Here is a 16,627-nt window from a genome sequence, read left to right as displayed (position 1 = left end):
TTATGTTCCATGTAATTATTTTATTTAAGAGGGAAATGTGTGGACCAAGTTAAACTGGCCAGATACATTAGACACTCCCAAATCATACACTGACTTAAAACGACACGCATGTTCTAAATAACTTATTAGACACTGAGAAGACACAACACGTGATAAAAAAAGTGACAAAAAAAGAGATAATAAGCATATAATGGCCTTTTTTTGGCTTGGACCCTTGTTTATGTAGACTTTCAAAGTTCAGTAATACAATGTATGCCATAGAGAGTTATACAAATAAACTTGACCAGACCTGTACACATCATGTCAAGTAAAATCTCATTCAGTTGCCTCACAATATGCGTACAAATGTGTATTTCACAAAATAAATATTTCATATATAATATTTGAAATTTACATTAAAAAAAATCTAGTCCATTGAAAAAGCATCAAGAAAAACTGGTTCAGGTTCTACCAAAAGATGCATGGTTACAAGGCGGCCTCTCCACTATTTCACTGAGGGGGAAAGCAATGGGAAAAGGAAATAGAGTTCTGGATGCCCCACACCTCCAGGGACTGGACCCTGAAATGTGTCTTGCAGAGTGGGATGCTCTTGAATGTGTCACAAGATGCTGTGTATCCTCCCTTTAGGTCTTCCTGTAGGCAGAGCGCATGCCCCCCATCGCCACCTAAGAGAAGATACATCCATCATACATCCGCACATATACACTGTCAGCTGACATTACTGTTGACTTGACATCACTGTTTTTTCAGAGGCCTATCTATTCTATTATTTTAATAATATGTTCAACTGACATACCAATAATGAGCTGACTGTCATCGCCTGCTATAAACATGGCGGCTTCTTGTTCCTTGGGTCTCTTTGGCTCTTTGGCAGTAATGGGTTCCTCTGATGGGGCAGTGAAGGGGATCGTCAGGAAGCTAGGGTCCTGGGGGGTCCCAGCAGGACAGGTCAGAGTTGCAGTGGCTATGGTGGAGATGATTGGGGAGCTGCCACTTTTGGACACCTGGGAGGAGGCACTGTTGCTGATTTGAACCTGCTGTGGGGGAGCTCTTCTGGTTATAATGTTGACCATAGCCTGCTGGTAGCGCTCCATGCTGGGACGAAGCTGAAAGAGTAATCACATTTCTTATTTGACACTCATAGCAATTTAAGAGGCATCTCAGTGAATGACGATGAAGATATGAAGCTGACACAAAATGACTCTGACTTGCAGGAATGTGTCTCACCGTAAAAACGAAACATTCCCCGGTTCCAAAATATGTAAGTTCCTCAGAGTCGTGCTTTCTTCTTTCTGTCATATCTGTCGATAGGAAGGCACCAAAGACCTGAGAAATCATAAATAATAATATTTCAGTTCTATACAAAATTTATCATCATTATTAGCTTTACAACCTTACAATCTTAGATTCAAATCTAGGATGAAACCAAAAGGAAAAGCATGTGTAGCAAAATGATTAGATGTATCCCAATATTCAATATGTTACCTCTTCGTCCACAGTTTTAATCATTAAAACCACTGGTTCATGTCCCTCCACGTGTGAATAGAATCTATATGAGAGAAAACAAAACATACCCATGGGTTGTTTTTTAATATCCCATAAAACGCAGTGTCATTAATATCTAAATGAATATTCTATTGACACGGCCTATCTTCACTGTATATCATTTGAAGAGAAGATGCTGTATTTTATTAAGAGGTGGAAGGTTCAAATGCAAGACAAGATCACAATGGATAAAATATCTTTCCATGTCAAACTTGTATGTAGCCAGAACTCACTTAAAAGCTGTTTGAGAAATGACCATTTTCTATATGGAACATTTTTTAACTGTGTGGAACAAAATAAAAGAGAGTTTAACACATATTTAGGGATCATTAGTTTCAACTTGAGGTCAATTTGTACATAAACAACATTTGCCAACACTAAACTGTAAGTCACTTGACAATCACACTCAAAGCAAACATGTTTATAGTAAAAACAGGCTGCCTCTTTTCTGTTGTTGCGTAACAAGACCTGGGAAACTGTTTTTCACTGCTGGGACATGGTGTTCAGGAGTTTATTGATCCATAATGACCTGCTGGCCTCTTTTAATATTGCCAGCATAAACAGAGAGAGGTGAAAGATATAAAGGGTTTTGATGTATGAAAGATGGCAGGATTAGGGTATTGAACAAAGGTTACTTACGAAGCCAGGCTTCTTCCATGGTCAGCTGTATTAAACAGCCTAATGGGACTGAAAAGGGCAAAGCGCTCAGGTATCCAGGCCCAGACGACTCTCATCTCAGTCCCTGTCACAACACTGGAGCTGAAGTTGGTAAAGTTCACTGACTCGACAGACTGCCTTTAGAGATGATATGTGAAAATGAGATAAAAAAAAAAAAAAATGAAGTTTGAACATTTCAAATTACACAGTATTTTTTTCACATAACCATTCCAATAAAAAGTTCTGTACATTAATGATCTTTCATCTTATATTTCATCAGTTCCTCTCACAGATATGTTCTGTATCAATTTCTGTATTAACCAACCTCTTCTGGTGGATGCTGACACCTTTTTGCATGAGAGAGTCCTTGTTGGCGTTGAACAGGAGGTTGAGCTCTTTCCGAGTGGCCATTGGGATCATGAAGGCCGCCTCCAGAAGCTTCTCGACTGTGCAGTGGCGAGCTACGTTCTGCACAAACCTTTTCATATCAGTTCTGAAGTCCTCCACGTCCGCCACTCGAGATGAGACGGATACTTTGTAGAGGCTGAGTAAAGCCAATGCCACCCTTCAAAGAATGATTTTGAAATACTTTTACTGTATTGTTACTCAGAAGTAATGGTTATGTCATTAGGAATCAAGTATTCAGAAATAAGGATTTTGATTACATGTGAATATGTAGCAGCAGCAAACCTGTAGAGGACCTTGTAGCCCTCCAGTAGGTAGACATCCAGCACCCTAATGGCGTATGTGAAGGGAAGATCGGCAAAGATCCACATGATCCAGTCAGAGTAGAACTCAAAGAGGTTTTGGTGAGAGCTGGCGATAAGCTTACGGATGCCTCTGCAACACCTGTTAGCAAGGTCTCCAAAGGTCATACAGGAAGCGCGGTAGGTGAGGAAGGTCTGGTCAATGTAACGCTTGTTGGGGTCATTGTAGCAGATAAGTCGGGATACACTGTGGAAACACTCAGCTTCATCCTGGCTGAAGTGGATGATGAGGGAGACCAGGGCAGGAAGGATGGGGCAAAAGTTCATGTCTGGGAAGTAACTGCCCAGGCAAAGAAGGATCTTCTTAGCAGAGTTCAGACCAGCTTCGTTGAGACAGTATCTGGATAAGAAAAGTGCAAGCACAGTGAGTGTATGCACAGTAATAATAAATATTCATCTTTTTTAAAACTCCACTCGGTGAGACTTTTATTTAACAATATACATATTTGATCACTGTCACAAATTGGGAATACAGCAAAGAATCCCAATCTCATCACTTTTTTTTTTTTTTGCATTAGTGCCAAAAACGTAAAAATTAAACAAATAAATGTTGGTAGTTTAAGGTCTAGTGTGTTAAGTATGTTTTCCTGTTTTTAATTTTATTTATAAGCTATACGTGTAGTATAAGCAACATGTCAATGATGCATGAACCAATAAAGTACCTAGGTATTTCTCCTGCCTCCATGTACTCTGGGACTGGGTGGGAGCTGATTTTCTGTTCTCCAAAGAGCTTCTTGGCCAGTTCGTAGAAGACATCTCTGTCTACTGTGCCAGACCTGTTGCATATATCACATCAGTTCATATGATGATCATTTGGTTAAGTGGATCTATATTAAAATGTACACACTTTTGTTGTAAAAGTCATTTCAGTTCCCCTCTATGCCTGTCTTCATACCAGAAAAGACATTTTTAAGCTTTCGAATTTATGATATGCAATGTGACCGTTTTAACCTGGAATTGATGCTGTGGATGATGTGATAATAAGCTTTGGCCCTCAACGTGTGCGGCATGGCCCAGAATCCTCCTCGGCCCATGGCTTTCAGCTGCTGGTGCTCACTCTTCAGGATCTGCTGGTATCTTTTTGCAGCTTCAGGATCGATCATCTCCCAGTCCACAAACTGTCCATATTTCATTCCTGAGCTGGAGCAGATCTCCCAGTTGCCCAACTCAGAGATGGTCATCATAGACACTGACTTGAGACTGCCTTTGCTGCCTAAGCAAAACATGCACGGATAGCTTTAATCTTTATTTTCCTAAACAGTGTAAATTGAATTTTCAAAAATCATTCTCATTTTGGGAGTAGAATCTACATGCCATTATAAAAACATTATTTCAGTACCACTTAATTCTCTAGAGGGTGAATGCTTGCTTAGTTTAGACTTCTTAAAGGTGACTCGAACACTAGCCCCATCCCCCTCTTTATTCTCCTTTTTGGTCACGTGATGCAGGTGTAGGGAGCTTGCTCTCTGTCTCAGTGGACTGGACCGGTCAAAGTTTCCCATGTCATAGTTGGAGTGAAGCTCTGATGTTTCATAACTGTAAAAGGACCTGGGAAACAGTTGATTCAGTATTAATTATTTATTGAGTAATTCTGTACCTCTTTTGTGTATTTGTTATGTTGACTATGGTCTGCTTGTTGTGCAATTCTGCCAAAACATTAAAGGACAAATTCGCATAAATATAAGTAAACATGCCTGTTGCTCTCTGCTATGATCACTAACAAAAACAGTGCAGGTTTTTAACTAGAATGTGAAAACATACCTGGAGCGAGGTCTTAGACAGATTTTGTCTGTCTGTGTCTGCATACCATAGTTCTTCTTGTCCTCTGGGCTGTAATAGGAGTGAGACCTATGCCTGCTGCTGCCTCCTACCATAGAGCCCAGGTCTTGGGTAGAGGAGGTGTGCATTGAGATTGAATTCATATTTCCACAATTGGAGAACTCTGGTGTTCTTGAAACATGAATCATATCCAGTCTTGTTCTTCAAAGAAATGCAAGTAAGAATGTGATATGTCTCCTGTTACTGACTGTACATTCTGAGGAGGATCAGGGCTTTATATAAGCCTGTGGGAGGTGGCCACATCAGCCAAGCATGGTTTTGTTTGTGGTGATTTCAGTCCCTGAAAGTGAAAAGTTCCACTGATTTTCCTGGTTTAACTTTCATAAAACATGCGTCTCATTCTGAGAAGTAAGTAGTCAGTCTCTAGACAGCAGCCACAGCGGTGCCCATAGCAGACCCAAAATGCAAGGCATTAAAATTTCCAGATCACATGACAAAACATGGGCACTTTTTTAAACACACGATTTGGCCTAGTGTCCTTCAAATACCCTACTCACTGCAATGTATATATACACTGTTATCTTTATTTTACATGCATCCACTCACTCTATACATTGGACTGCTCATTGCAATTGCAATTGACGAACTTTATATTTAATTGATTTATTTTATGGGGAAATCTATCAAAACATTCATTATTCAGAATAAGGTCATTAGGAAGAGGTAATCAACAACAACAACAACAATAATATTAATGTCACTTTCTTATCACTTAAACATCTGTATCTTTATTCTCAATAATGTGCAATATCTGGTTTTACACCTCAGTAGATTTTATATTTATATCTTGTATGTATATATATTTTTTCATATATGTTAATATAGTTCACTTATGTTTAGCTTTGTATTGTTACTATTGTTTTTGCCACTTCTCTAGATGTTACTGTAATTTTGAGCAACCTGGCACAAGAATTTCCTTCGGGTTTAATTAAGTTATATCTTATCTCATCTTATCACATTGGTCTTTCTCTGAAACTGCATCAAAATGCCAAATGAATCTATTCCAAGAAATCTTTTAAAGGTTATTATTCTACAAAACAGATATATGTTGTGATCCAAACACAACCACTGTTTGGTTATGAAACATAAAACGTCTACAAGTACTTATCTCATATGTGGGCTTCACATGTAATTCAGTTGAAAAACAAACTCCTACGCACCATGAGTGAAGATGCAGTCATTCCTTCATGTCAGTTTCCATGGAGGCTGGGGCGATATGAATTCATACTCAATACTATACCATTCACATTAGATACAGTTCAGTCTGTGGAGACCCATATTGTGACGAAGTCTGAAAGGACAAAAAAATTTTAGCAAGATATTCTTACTTTCTGTGTATTCTGTCATGCTGCTCAGAGGCTTTTAACAAAAATGACCAATTATATGAAAAATGTTCTGTTTACATGACATCACTTTTTACTTAGGTGCTCATTCTCATATGCCAAACAAATAAGCATCTCTTCCAGTAAATGAAAAGGAATTTTCCTATAAAGAGTGGAAAATCTTGCTGCGTGCAAGTTGTAAATACTCACAGTAAACATATTACTTGTTTCACTGGCATGCAGTATGAACTGTCCTGTCAAGGTTTTTATTGAGTTCAAATTTCTGAAGAGAAGATTTATTATTAGATTATTCATTATTATTTATTATTAGATTTTATTATTGATCATCATTTCTTTGATAATATATCATTTGCAATTCTTTGTACTCGAATGTGCAAGTTGATTATATGTATATACATTTTATGTCATGTATATTATAGTAAAGATAAACAATCCAATTGCATTGAAAAGTTCAACCGCGACACTGCAGTCAACTGTTCCTCGCAGCCTGCCGTAGTGACGTCACACCCAAACAAGAAACAGTTTGCTGGTGATTACTGCCGGATGGTTCATACTAAGTGGATTTTCTTTTCTTAGCCAACATTTATCATAATGTCTCAGGATTTGTGGTAAGTTATCGGTGCAAAGGCGCTCAACTGTATTATTAACTACTACAAATGACGCGACTAACCCTGATAGCTACTCTTTATGTATCCTGCTAGCTAAAGTGGTAGCTAGATCTTCCCTATTAATACTAACGTTTTTTGTTAGCCCAATTACAATAACGTCCATCTTCAACAAACCATTAAATAATCATGTTTTGTGTTTATGTGCTGGAAAGGGTATTGTTTTTTTATTTACAATTCAGGTTAAAGCTTAGGTTAACGTTTGCCGAGCTGAAAGAGGAAACAGGGAATGCTAAAAATGTCACATGATAAATGTTACGCTTGTGCTCAGTCTCTGACGCTCTACCTAACTATACTAACAATAAACACCCTACAATTCCATACATTTGTGCTGTATAAAAGGCTAATACAGTGTAACTCAAACTTTTCAGGCTGTCAGTTTGGCTCATTCAGCTTTTGCAAACACACACATATTTACTCATTAAACTCCTGGATCAAAAACGACCAACGGGTTAATAAAACCCTTCTGACAGTCTGAAAATTGAACACTGAACATTATGAGCTTGCTAGACAAACTACCGTGTATTTACTTGCCTTGAGCTGTAAGGTATTATACACTTCTTATATTTTCATAGGTTTCACAACATTAGGAAACACGTAAATCATTTGCCTTCACCCTGTGCCAACCCACTGACCAGGGATCCAGTCTTTAGTTTTCTTCATTACCACATTGATCATGTAACTTGCCACCCTAATTTATCAGTGGCTGCTTGTTTGTCATGAGTCAGTAATAATGGGTCAATTTACACCTCTGTCCCATTCATTGACCTACAGGTTACAGAACTATGATGCCACTTGTCGCCTGTCACAGGAAATAGCAGAAAACATTCATGAAAGGAACAGGCAGCAGAGAACAGGGGGGAACCCTGCAAAGGTAAGGTGTTACATTCACAAATAAAGTGTTATTGCCTACAAATTTCTCCTGATATAGTTAGGTTTCTTTCTCTAGTAGTCAGTTGGTGTGAATATCTTCTGTCTTTTCAGATCAACATGACACTACGGGCCTCACTGCAGAAGCTGAAACAGAATATTGCCCAGCTCAAAGAGAGTTTGTTGCGAGCTTCATCATCTCGGCGCATGTATCCTTTCTTGCGACAATGTTCCAAACTTTGGAAGTCATGAGACCAAGATTACATTTTAGGATGGAGGTTTCCTTAGCTTGCAGTAGCCATTGTCTTCCTATAGAGGGCATCAGAGTGTTTTGAAATATTTGTGTCTACACTTACAGCTACACTTTTCCCTATTAGAAAGTAATGTTGACCTTTGGCAGGACCTTAACATGTCCTAACCAGAATGCAGTCAGAAGCTGACAGGAGGCAGAACCTCATTGATGACCTGCTAACCAAAGAGAAGCAACTCAATGCCACCTTCAAGGGAGACATCGCAGAGCCAGAACCTTCCAGGTATTGAAATATTGGTAGATTATTTTTATCCTAAATGAGAGGAAAAATTAAGAAAATAAATAAATATATCTCAGTAAGTATCCTCTGATTGACTACGAAGACTACGTTTTGACAATTAGACCATTACATCCAAATTTTAAAGGTTTGTGTGAATCTCAACATATTTATCAATAAAAATACTTCACTCATATTTCACTAGTTCACTTGTCCCTCTCCTTGCAGCCCCTGTAGCTGGTAGGAATTCACAGTGACTTATCCACAGAAACCATAGACAAATGCTCATTCACGTAGATTGTGACTTTTATTGTATGCATGTAGGGTAATTTATTTAACTATAAAGCCATGCTGCTGTCTGAAATAGCTCACATGAACAGCACTTTGGTTGAAAAAAAGAAAGTGCAGGGATGGTCAGCTTGTTGCTTAAGTAATTCAAGAAAATCCAGGAATATTGGTCTACCCTCTCTGTCTGTTACTGTTGAACGGTATCAGAAGTGCCAAACCAAGCATCACCCCATGATGCTTCAGAGGGCATCCTGCTTAGAACACGCCACCTTTCATTTTGTGATTTTCCTCTCAGATATCTTTTTTTATACATAAAATCCTGTGCTGGTTGCCCAATTAAAAATAATGAATTCTCATTATCTTGTCTATGTCCTTGACCAGAGGGGTCATAGGCTCTGTTCTCTGCTTTGATGATATGTCACTGGTCACTAACTTTCTGTGAAAGTCTTTGTACATCCGGTATGACCCATGTGTCGTGACCTCTCCCTGTGCTATCACTCGGAAGGAAGTGTCTGTCTGCCATTTTGACAAGGTGCTTAACTTCATAGCTCAATCTTTTTCATTAAGAGATTTGCTCGCTTTGCACTGTTGATCACACATTTGGCACCTCCTGAAATGGACACACACACACATTCATTCATATGAATGTGTGTGTGTGTGTCTCCGCCTGTGTGTTGATGAACAATAATGGAAGAAGGAGTGAGTTTACAGTTTATAACTCTCCACTGAGCATTTATTCTAATACTTATGGAGCTAATCAAGGAGCTGGATGCCACAACTGATATCCTCTTTATCATCTGATATCATGTCAGTGTGACAGCTTTGGAGAACCTTTGGCAGCAGGCAGTCATTACTTTGTGTAAGGTTTGACCTGGTGCGGGCCAGGTGATATTTGTTTGGACAGGGAAGAGGAAATGATGTCCTGTTGTTAACTTCATCTAGCTTCTCATATCTGTTTTATAAATGAGCATTTTATTGTTTTTACATTGCAGAGGCATCAACGTTTATAGAAAAAAATCTGCTTTGTGGCAATAGATGATTTTTTAAATGTTTTTTGGAATAACTGAAATGACGGTAGAATGAGACCAAGCATCACAGTTTAGAGGAACACTTTTACTGATGCCTCGATAAGAGACTGCATTTTTCTGATATCTTCACAAGCTTTGGTTTTGGGATTGGTCTGCTTAGCAGTGCTTTGCACAGGCTTTCATCTTTTTACAGACCACACACCCAATTACATAAAAGGCTCTGTAAAAAAAATTCTCAAATGACATTTGCTAATAAATTAGCTTGGCAAACTGTAATCATGTGGTCGTATGGTTTTTAGTTTGCTCAGTGTGACCTAAATTTAATAGTGATATGTGGTGGGTAATTTGGATTTGTGAGTAGGACCCATTCCCACTGTGTGGTCTCTGAGGACGGACAGAATGTAGGAGGGGGTGGATTGACCATGCTTGGATAACCTAAGCCGCTCTTTCGCTCTTTTTTTTTTTTTTTTTTTTTTTTTTTTTTTTGGATAGAAGAAAAGAGATGGAGGTTGCAGAGGGGACTTTAATCTATCCTGGAAACAATACATTCTAAGCATCTCCATTTCAGACTAAGGAAAAAAAGGACATGGCGCCTAGGTTTGAAGGCTGAGTTCACCCCGTTGCCTCTCGGACCCACCTTTCCTTCATTATTCACTAACCTCTCCTTTGTATGTGATTGCACTGGAAATAGTTGTAATTAGTTAAATCTCGCCTGTTCAAGTCACTCAGTCAGGACCTGAGTGCTCAGGCCAAGAGATTGTTGCTGCCAAGAGATGTGCCTGACTGATTTTGGCGCTCCCCACTGGTTGGTTAATTGGATCTTCACACACTGGGCACTTGCATGGAGGAAGTGGAGGGCTGGCACACAGCGTCATAGTAATCAAACATGTCAGAGAGATTACACCGAATGCCTTGTTTCACCTACTCCTCTGATGGTATCAGGCTCAGCCAACCAGCTTTATGAATGGTCTCACAATGCTTTACTGACCACTTCAGTGAAACACAGTGAGATGCATGAGTTTGGGTGAGATAAAAGCAGTTTTATACATTTTTTATGAAAAAAAGAGATTAATCAAGCAAAAGAAGGACATTTAAAGGCTTTCATTTTTTAATTTGAATTTACTGACTGGCTGACTGAAAGACTGAACTTTGCTAACTGGACATCAAAACCACAGCAAACACTCATAGTATGTTATAGTGGTAGTATTATTTCCATAGTCACTGATAAACCAACATATGGCTCAGGTCAATTTTTCAGGGGTTGACCACCAGACGACTTGCTCTCAACAGACATAGTTAAATCCAGCCTTACACAGAGACCCTGAACCCATCACTGCAAGACAGCCATGGGTGGGGGGGTGGGGGTGGGGGTTCTGAAACACAGCTTTAAACTATTAGCAGAAAAATAGTTTTTAAACCACACAGCGGTGTTTAGTACTGCACAGCACAGTGAGTTCTCTGGTCTGTCACTTTGTCAGAGCAAAGCCTCCCCAGCAGTCCACACTCCTGTGACAGATTAACATGCACTGTTTACACACTGTGCAAACTAACCTGGTATTTTTCAATCATTCAAAAAAACTTAAAAGACAAAATGAGCATATAAATACTTTTTTCTTCTTTGATGTGAATGGTTTTGTTGTCATAAAATGTTCTAAAGAGTACAGTATTGAAGAATGGAACATGCTCTGTACAGATGTGTTTGCTGTAAGAGTTATACAGATGTGTATTGTACCCCTATCCCAACCAGGCATATTGACTGTGTTTACTTATATAGCCAAAGCTCACTAATACATGATGAGTGTTTTAGACTTGTTTCACTGGAATGGTGATTGACAGACAAAAAAAGTATTTTTGAAATCCATTTTAAATTGTAGTGCACTTTTGGGTGATTTGTCTTTGATACTTTAACAGCTCTGCTTTTTTGGCAGGAATAGTAATTTCATGGTCTCCAAAACAATTCTTTTATTTTTTATGATAGCCCTGTTGTTTTGAATAAAAGGAAACTTGAACAGCTGTTTGAAACATTTTGTAAACTAGGTATTGTTATGATGATGTTTCCTAGGTCGACGTTGATGGCTGGAGGGGCAGGGGCGAGTGGAGGCGTTGCAGCCAACCCCTGGCTGATCAACGAATCGGAGGAGACCAGAGGACTGACCTTTGGGGAGATCAAACAGCAGCAACAACGAATCATTGAATGTAATTACACATGGTTGAATAACAGCCAAAATTGATTATTTTTTCAGATAAACTGCTTGTCTTTCTGACAGTATGTTCCATTGCGTGATTGTGCAAACATATTTTCAAGTATGCTGTTTTGTTTCTCTTTCATAAATTAACATCAAGACCAAATATGGGGGTAGCACCCATCCATAGTTTTAACATTATCCTTTTTCACCGGGAAAATATTTGTAACTCGTATTTGCCTTTATATGTACCTCACTAACATATACAGTATGACAGCCCCATCATAAATGTATATAAAATTTCTTAATATGTGTGTGTTACATTGCCTTTTGTCTATCAAGGGCACTGATGAAGGCATTGCCAGTCAGAAACTGTAAAGTAAACACAATGGGGACATAGTGAGAAGGTACAACTGATGTATAAAAGAGCATTCTACACTGGACATCAACTGATCTATGCTAACATGTAAAAACCGATCATCTTGAAGACATATTGTAAGCCGTTGCCTCCTTTTTCCTGTTTCCTGGCTGACATGACTTGAACACCCAGACGTTAGTTCACCTGACTCCATGTGACACTTCATTGCTATGTCTCCATTACGGCTCTGGTTATTGTCGATTTGGGATCAGAGATTCCTGTTAAGACAGTGAAACCAAACCACATGGAGGTTTCTAGTCCCCTGTGGGATTTCTGGTGGAGTTGGGTAATGGTGAGCGCCTGAACCTGCGGTCATAAAAAATTCCTGTGGCAGAGAGTGTGTCAAACTTGGAAACCTACAGAGGCCAAATCGTCTTTTCTTTTCTTTTCTTTTCTTTTCTTTTCTTTTCTTTTCTTTTCTTTTCTTTTCTTCTCCTCTCCTCTCCGCGCCTCTCCTCTCCTCTCCTGCCTCACTGTTTTTCTTCTCCACCTTGGCCTGCCACAGTTATAATAACAGGAGTAAGCCTGAGTGGGGTAAAGTACTGAATGACTCACATGTGGCACTGTGAGCTGAGCTGGACCCCAACAGCCTGTCATTCCTATTTCCCAAATAGTTGCCTCATTATATGATCAGTGGTGTATACTGTAATGGCTCCTTTCTTACAGTTGACTTTTTAAAAAAGAATTGCAGCATTACTTTATTGTTTGTCGTACCCCCCCTGCTAAATCACAAATTGATTCTTGTGCAACTCTTTTGGTAGTCACGTTGACTATTTTCCTTGAGTATTTTTCTCTCTTCTCTATTTTTCTCTTGTTTTCTGGCATTTTCTTTCTCTGTCTGTGTAATATTTAAAAATTTCTTTCCCCTCTCTTCTCAGCCCAGGATGCAGGCTTGGATGCACTAGCAGCTGTCATCAGCCGGCAGAAGATAATGGGCCAGGAGATTGGCAATGAGCTGGATGAACAGAATGGTAAAGTTTAATGTTCATGTGCGTTTGTACATATTCGTCAAAAAAATTCCAGACACATTACACACCGCGGTGTGAAAGCAATCAGACATACTTGTTCTGCAATGGAACGACTTGCCTCATGTAACTTGCTGGACAGTGATACTCCCTCACACCAGCACAACACTGACACAGTTAGCCCCGAGCACACACACACACACACACACATGCATACACACGCCCCACCATTAGAGCAAGTGACCTCACATTCATGTCAGGACCATGTCCACCTCGTTATCCTTTGTCATACATCGCACAAGACAAAGTGACCTCTCTCTCCAGGCTACTAAAATGCACTGAAAAAAAAATCTGAGTTTTATGTTCTGAAAACAGATCTGCTCAGAGCTGATTGTGGTTTTCAGTTATTTCTGGCCCCATCAGTCCATAAATAGCTTCCATCACAGGTAGAACGTGCTATACAGAGCGGAGTGCATCATTCAAGACTGATTGTCTGCTCAGTCTGCCGGTACTTGAGACATAAGACTTTGGCACGATCATCTATCAACCAGTGAACAATTAGATCCTTTAATGATTCGGTCTCCGAAGATTATATCAGTTAATATGCCAAGGCCTGAGAGTCTTACTTTACAGAGAAGATGTACGCTTATATTCCTATGTTTTTATTATTTGATTGTAAATGCTATATATAATGTGTATACTGACAGTGAGCCCAGAATGTGCATTAGTCTTTCAGCTCCTCTTCTGACAAGCAGGGAAATTAGCACTTCAGAAACTGCAAGTCGATAAAAGAGGAGTGGATAATTTAACCCACAGCAATAATAAAGAAGTGGTGAGGCTGAGTGATACGGGACTGGTGTCTTTGTCACAGACACTTTAGCAGGAGTCTGTAGACTCTAGCCTTGGTATTTCTCTCTCCATGGCTAGCCAACTTAGACTTATAATACACAGCTCAGGGCTTCAGTAAATACTGGGCCAATTAAATCTGCTATTCTGAGTTGAAGAGTTAGAGAGGAACGAGATGATGAAGCCTAAAATCTCAACAGAGGGATTGTTAAACTTTATAAACCAAATAGTCGGTCTAACACCAAGTTAAAGTGATTGGATTGGAATGTTCTTAATGTTTGTGGATTGTCTGATTGACTAGGTAACCTCATCTGGATTAGTCTCGTACACCAGTTATTGTCTGTTTCTGCCCTGATGACCAGCTTCCAGTTGGGAAAAGATGGTGTTGTGCTATTCTGTAATATCCTGTCTGAGCAGTCGTACCAAAACACGTCCAGAGGTTGTATAACTGAGTGATCTCGGCTTGGAAACAAACGACCTTCCTTTCTGCTGGGAAGGAATGGCAGATGTTTGGCTGATTTTGGGCGACACCGGTGGGAGAAGGGAAGAGAAAGAAAGGAAAGCTGATTGTTTTAGCCTGCTCTCCTGTTACCGTATTGAACTAGAGACGGATCATTGCTCTAATGCTCTGGCTGGTGTGTTTTTCTTCTCGTTTTTTCAGCTTGATGTCAGTGTTTCCAATAATATGAACTTGAGTGGGTGATGGGAGAGCTGTAACTGAGAATTAGACCAGCTCTGCTAAAAGTAAGAAGGAGGCAAATGATTTTGGCCCTGGAAACAATTGCCTGTCACTACGTCTATGTTTAGACCCCACATGACTGTTAAGCATGAATTTAATGGGAACTCAACTCTTTATTTCTGTAATGGCCCAAAATATCTATGCCACCTGTTGGTTGTGTAATTGGCTCCATGTGTTGAAACCCAAGTCGTGCAAATTTGTAGAAGCCTGCACACATTTCCAGCAGTTTTTTCTCAAGCATGTCTTGGTGTCCTAACCAATGAGATAATGGTAGGCCAAATGGTTAAGGCACATACCACATGGGGCACAAATGCCGGAGTCCCCGATTTGTCTCCTGGCTGGCCGGACCGTTTACTGTGGGTTCCCCTACTCTTTCTCCCATGTTTCCTGTCAATGTCCACTTTCAGTATCTAATAAAGGCATACAAATGCCCCAAAAATAAGTAAAAAAAAAACATTACTATTGTATATCCATCTTTTACCTTAACTTTGGGCACCCCGCATGATCAGTACTTCATAACACCCCCTTTGGCAAGTATCACAGCATGTAAACCCTTTTTGTAGCAGCTAAGAGTCTTTCACTTCTTGTTTGGATATTTTCGCCCATTCTTCTTTGCAAAAGGTTTCTAGTTTTGTGAGATTCTTGGTCTGTCTTGCATGCAACGCTCTTTTGGGCCAAGGCAAAACCTTCAGCTTGTGCCTCTTGAGGTAGTCCATTGTGGCTTTTGAGGTTTGTTTAGGATCATTTTTCTGTTATAGAAGCCAGTCTTTTTCATCTTCAGCTTTTTTACAGATGGTGTGACGTTTACTTCCAGAAATTACTGGTATTTAATTGAATCCATTCTTCCCTTTACTAGAGATATCATCAGTGCCACTGGCTTTAAAACAAGCCCAAAGCGTTGATCAATCCACCTCAGTGCTTTAATGTCGGAGAGGTGTTCTTTTCATGAAATTCTGTACCCTTTTTTCTCCAAACACACCTTTGCTCAAAAGTTTTATTTTAACCTCAGCAATCCACAGGACTTGTTTCCAAAATGCATCAGGCATTTTTAGATGCTGTGGTGAGGACTCAGCAAAGGTTTTTCTTCTGATGACTTTTCCATGAAGGTCATTTGTGCAGGTGTCACTGTACAGTAGAACAGTCCACCAACCAGAGCCTGCCAAATACTCCTGAAGGTATTTTGCAGTCAAACAGGGGTTTTGATTTGTCTCTCTGGCAATGCTATGAGCAGTTCTTTCTGAAATTTTATTGGTCTTACAGACCTCAGCTTGACCTTCACTGTTCCTGTTAACTGCCATTTCTTAATTACATTACAAACTGAAGAAATGGCTACCTGAAAACACACTGCTACCTTCTTATAGCCTTCTCCTTCTTCATTGTCATTATCATTTTCCGCTAATTCTTGGAACAAAATTTTAGGAGTCAGAGTGTTTTTAAAGCTTTGAAATTTGCATCACCTGGCCTTTATAGCGATGACTATGAAGAAGCTATAGGCCTAACAAGTTTAATAAAGTCTGAGACTTTGGTAAAAGTTATCTGAGAGCTCATATCTCTTTGGGTGTTCAAACCTTTGAATGGTGCTCCTTTCCTTTTTTCACTTTATAATTGTGCAAAACAAAAATAATAGACTAGAATTTTCCTCTTTAATTTTATGCCATTTGGAGATCATCTTCTGCTCATTTAACTATTCACAGGAACAGAAATTTCCCAAACTTTTGCATGTTTAAACTGGCTACAGTTTCTTACAGAAGATAATCATGTAACCGGTCCCTGAGGTCATGGAAATGGTTGATAAAGTGTAGACAATGAATCTCCTCACAGACCAGTCTAAGTTGCTCACCGTCTCTCCTGGATCTGTGTCCACAATTTATGGGTAAGCTTCAGGCTCATAAGGCCCGCTGACACCAGGCAATGATTCACAAGGCCTACAGGACGCTGGCCTTCCAC

General features: G+C 39.5%; 2 protein-coding genes across 2 annotated transcripts in view; one reads left to right on the top strand and one right to left on the bottom strand.

The window, feature by feature from the left end:
• Positions 1-196: 196 nt before the first annotated feature.
• LOC111236358 (TBC1 domain family member 24-like) lies at positions 197-4,936 on the bottom strand. Its single transcript, XM_022765063.1, has 11 exons — positions 4,731-4,936; positions 4,309-4,517; positions 3,921-4,182; positions 3,632-3,745; positions 2,893-3,309; positions 2,528-2,767; positions 2,185-2,340; positions 1,486-1,549; positions 1,228-1,326; positions 797-1,106; positions 197-665 (listed from the first exon to the last, which is right to left on the bottom strand). Exons 1-11 carry the CDS (start codon positions 4,934-4,936, stop codon positions 490-492), a joined length of 2,253 nt encoding a protein of 750 aa, XP_022620784.1. The 3' UTR covers positions 197-489.
• A 1,717-nt stretch (positions 4,937-6,653) lies between these two features.
• The window catches only part of stx8 (syntaxin 8), a 42,983-nt gene continuing 33,009 nt past the window's right edge, over positions 6,654-16,627 (top strand). The window contains exons 1-6 of the mRNA XM_022765031.1: positions 6,654-6,759; positions 7,591-7,690; positions 7,801-7,895; positions 8,109-8,219; positions 11,592-11,725; positions 13,009-13,101. Coding sequence (XP_022620752.1) covers positions 6,743-6,759; positions 7,591-7,690; positions 7,801-7,895; positions 8,109-8,219; positions 11,592-11,725; positions 13,009-13,101 — 550 coding nt within the window. The 5' untranslated portion in view covers positions 6,654-6,742. The remainder of the gene's footprint in view (positions 6,760-7,590; positions 7,691-7,800; positions 7,896-8,108; positions 8,220-11,591; positions 11,726-13,008; positions 13,102-16,627) is intronic.

The sequence above is a fragment of the Seriola dumerili genome, unplaced genomic scaffold, assembly GCF_002260705.1.
Source record: "Seriola dumerili isolate Sdu_G_001 unplaced genomic scaffold, Sdu_1.0 BDQW01000621.1, whole genome shotgun sequence".
NCBI lineage: Eukaryota > Metazoa > Chordata > Actinopteri > Carangiformes > Carangidae > Seriola > Seriola dumerili.
The sequence above is the reverse complement of the archived record's forward strand: the minus strand, read 5'-3'. Positions and strand labels throughout refer to the sequence as shown.

What these genes read in the sequence shown, in the direction of transcription:
- LOC111236358 (XM_022765063.1), bottom strand. Translation starts at nt 4,936, where the DNA reads ATGATTCATGTTTCAAGAACACCAGAGTTCTCCAATTGTGGAAATATG. An exon ending in CATGGAAGAAGCCTGGCTTC is followed by an intron (nt 1,550 to 2,184) that starts GTAAGTAACCTT and finishes TCTCTCATATAG; the next exon opens with ATTCTATTCACACGTGGAGG. An exon ending in GGGAATGTTTCGTTTTTACG is followed by an intron (nt 1,107 to 1,227) that starts GTGAGACACATT and finishes TTACTCTTTCAG; the next exon opens with CTTCGTCCCAGCATGGAGCG.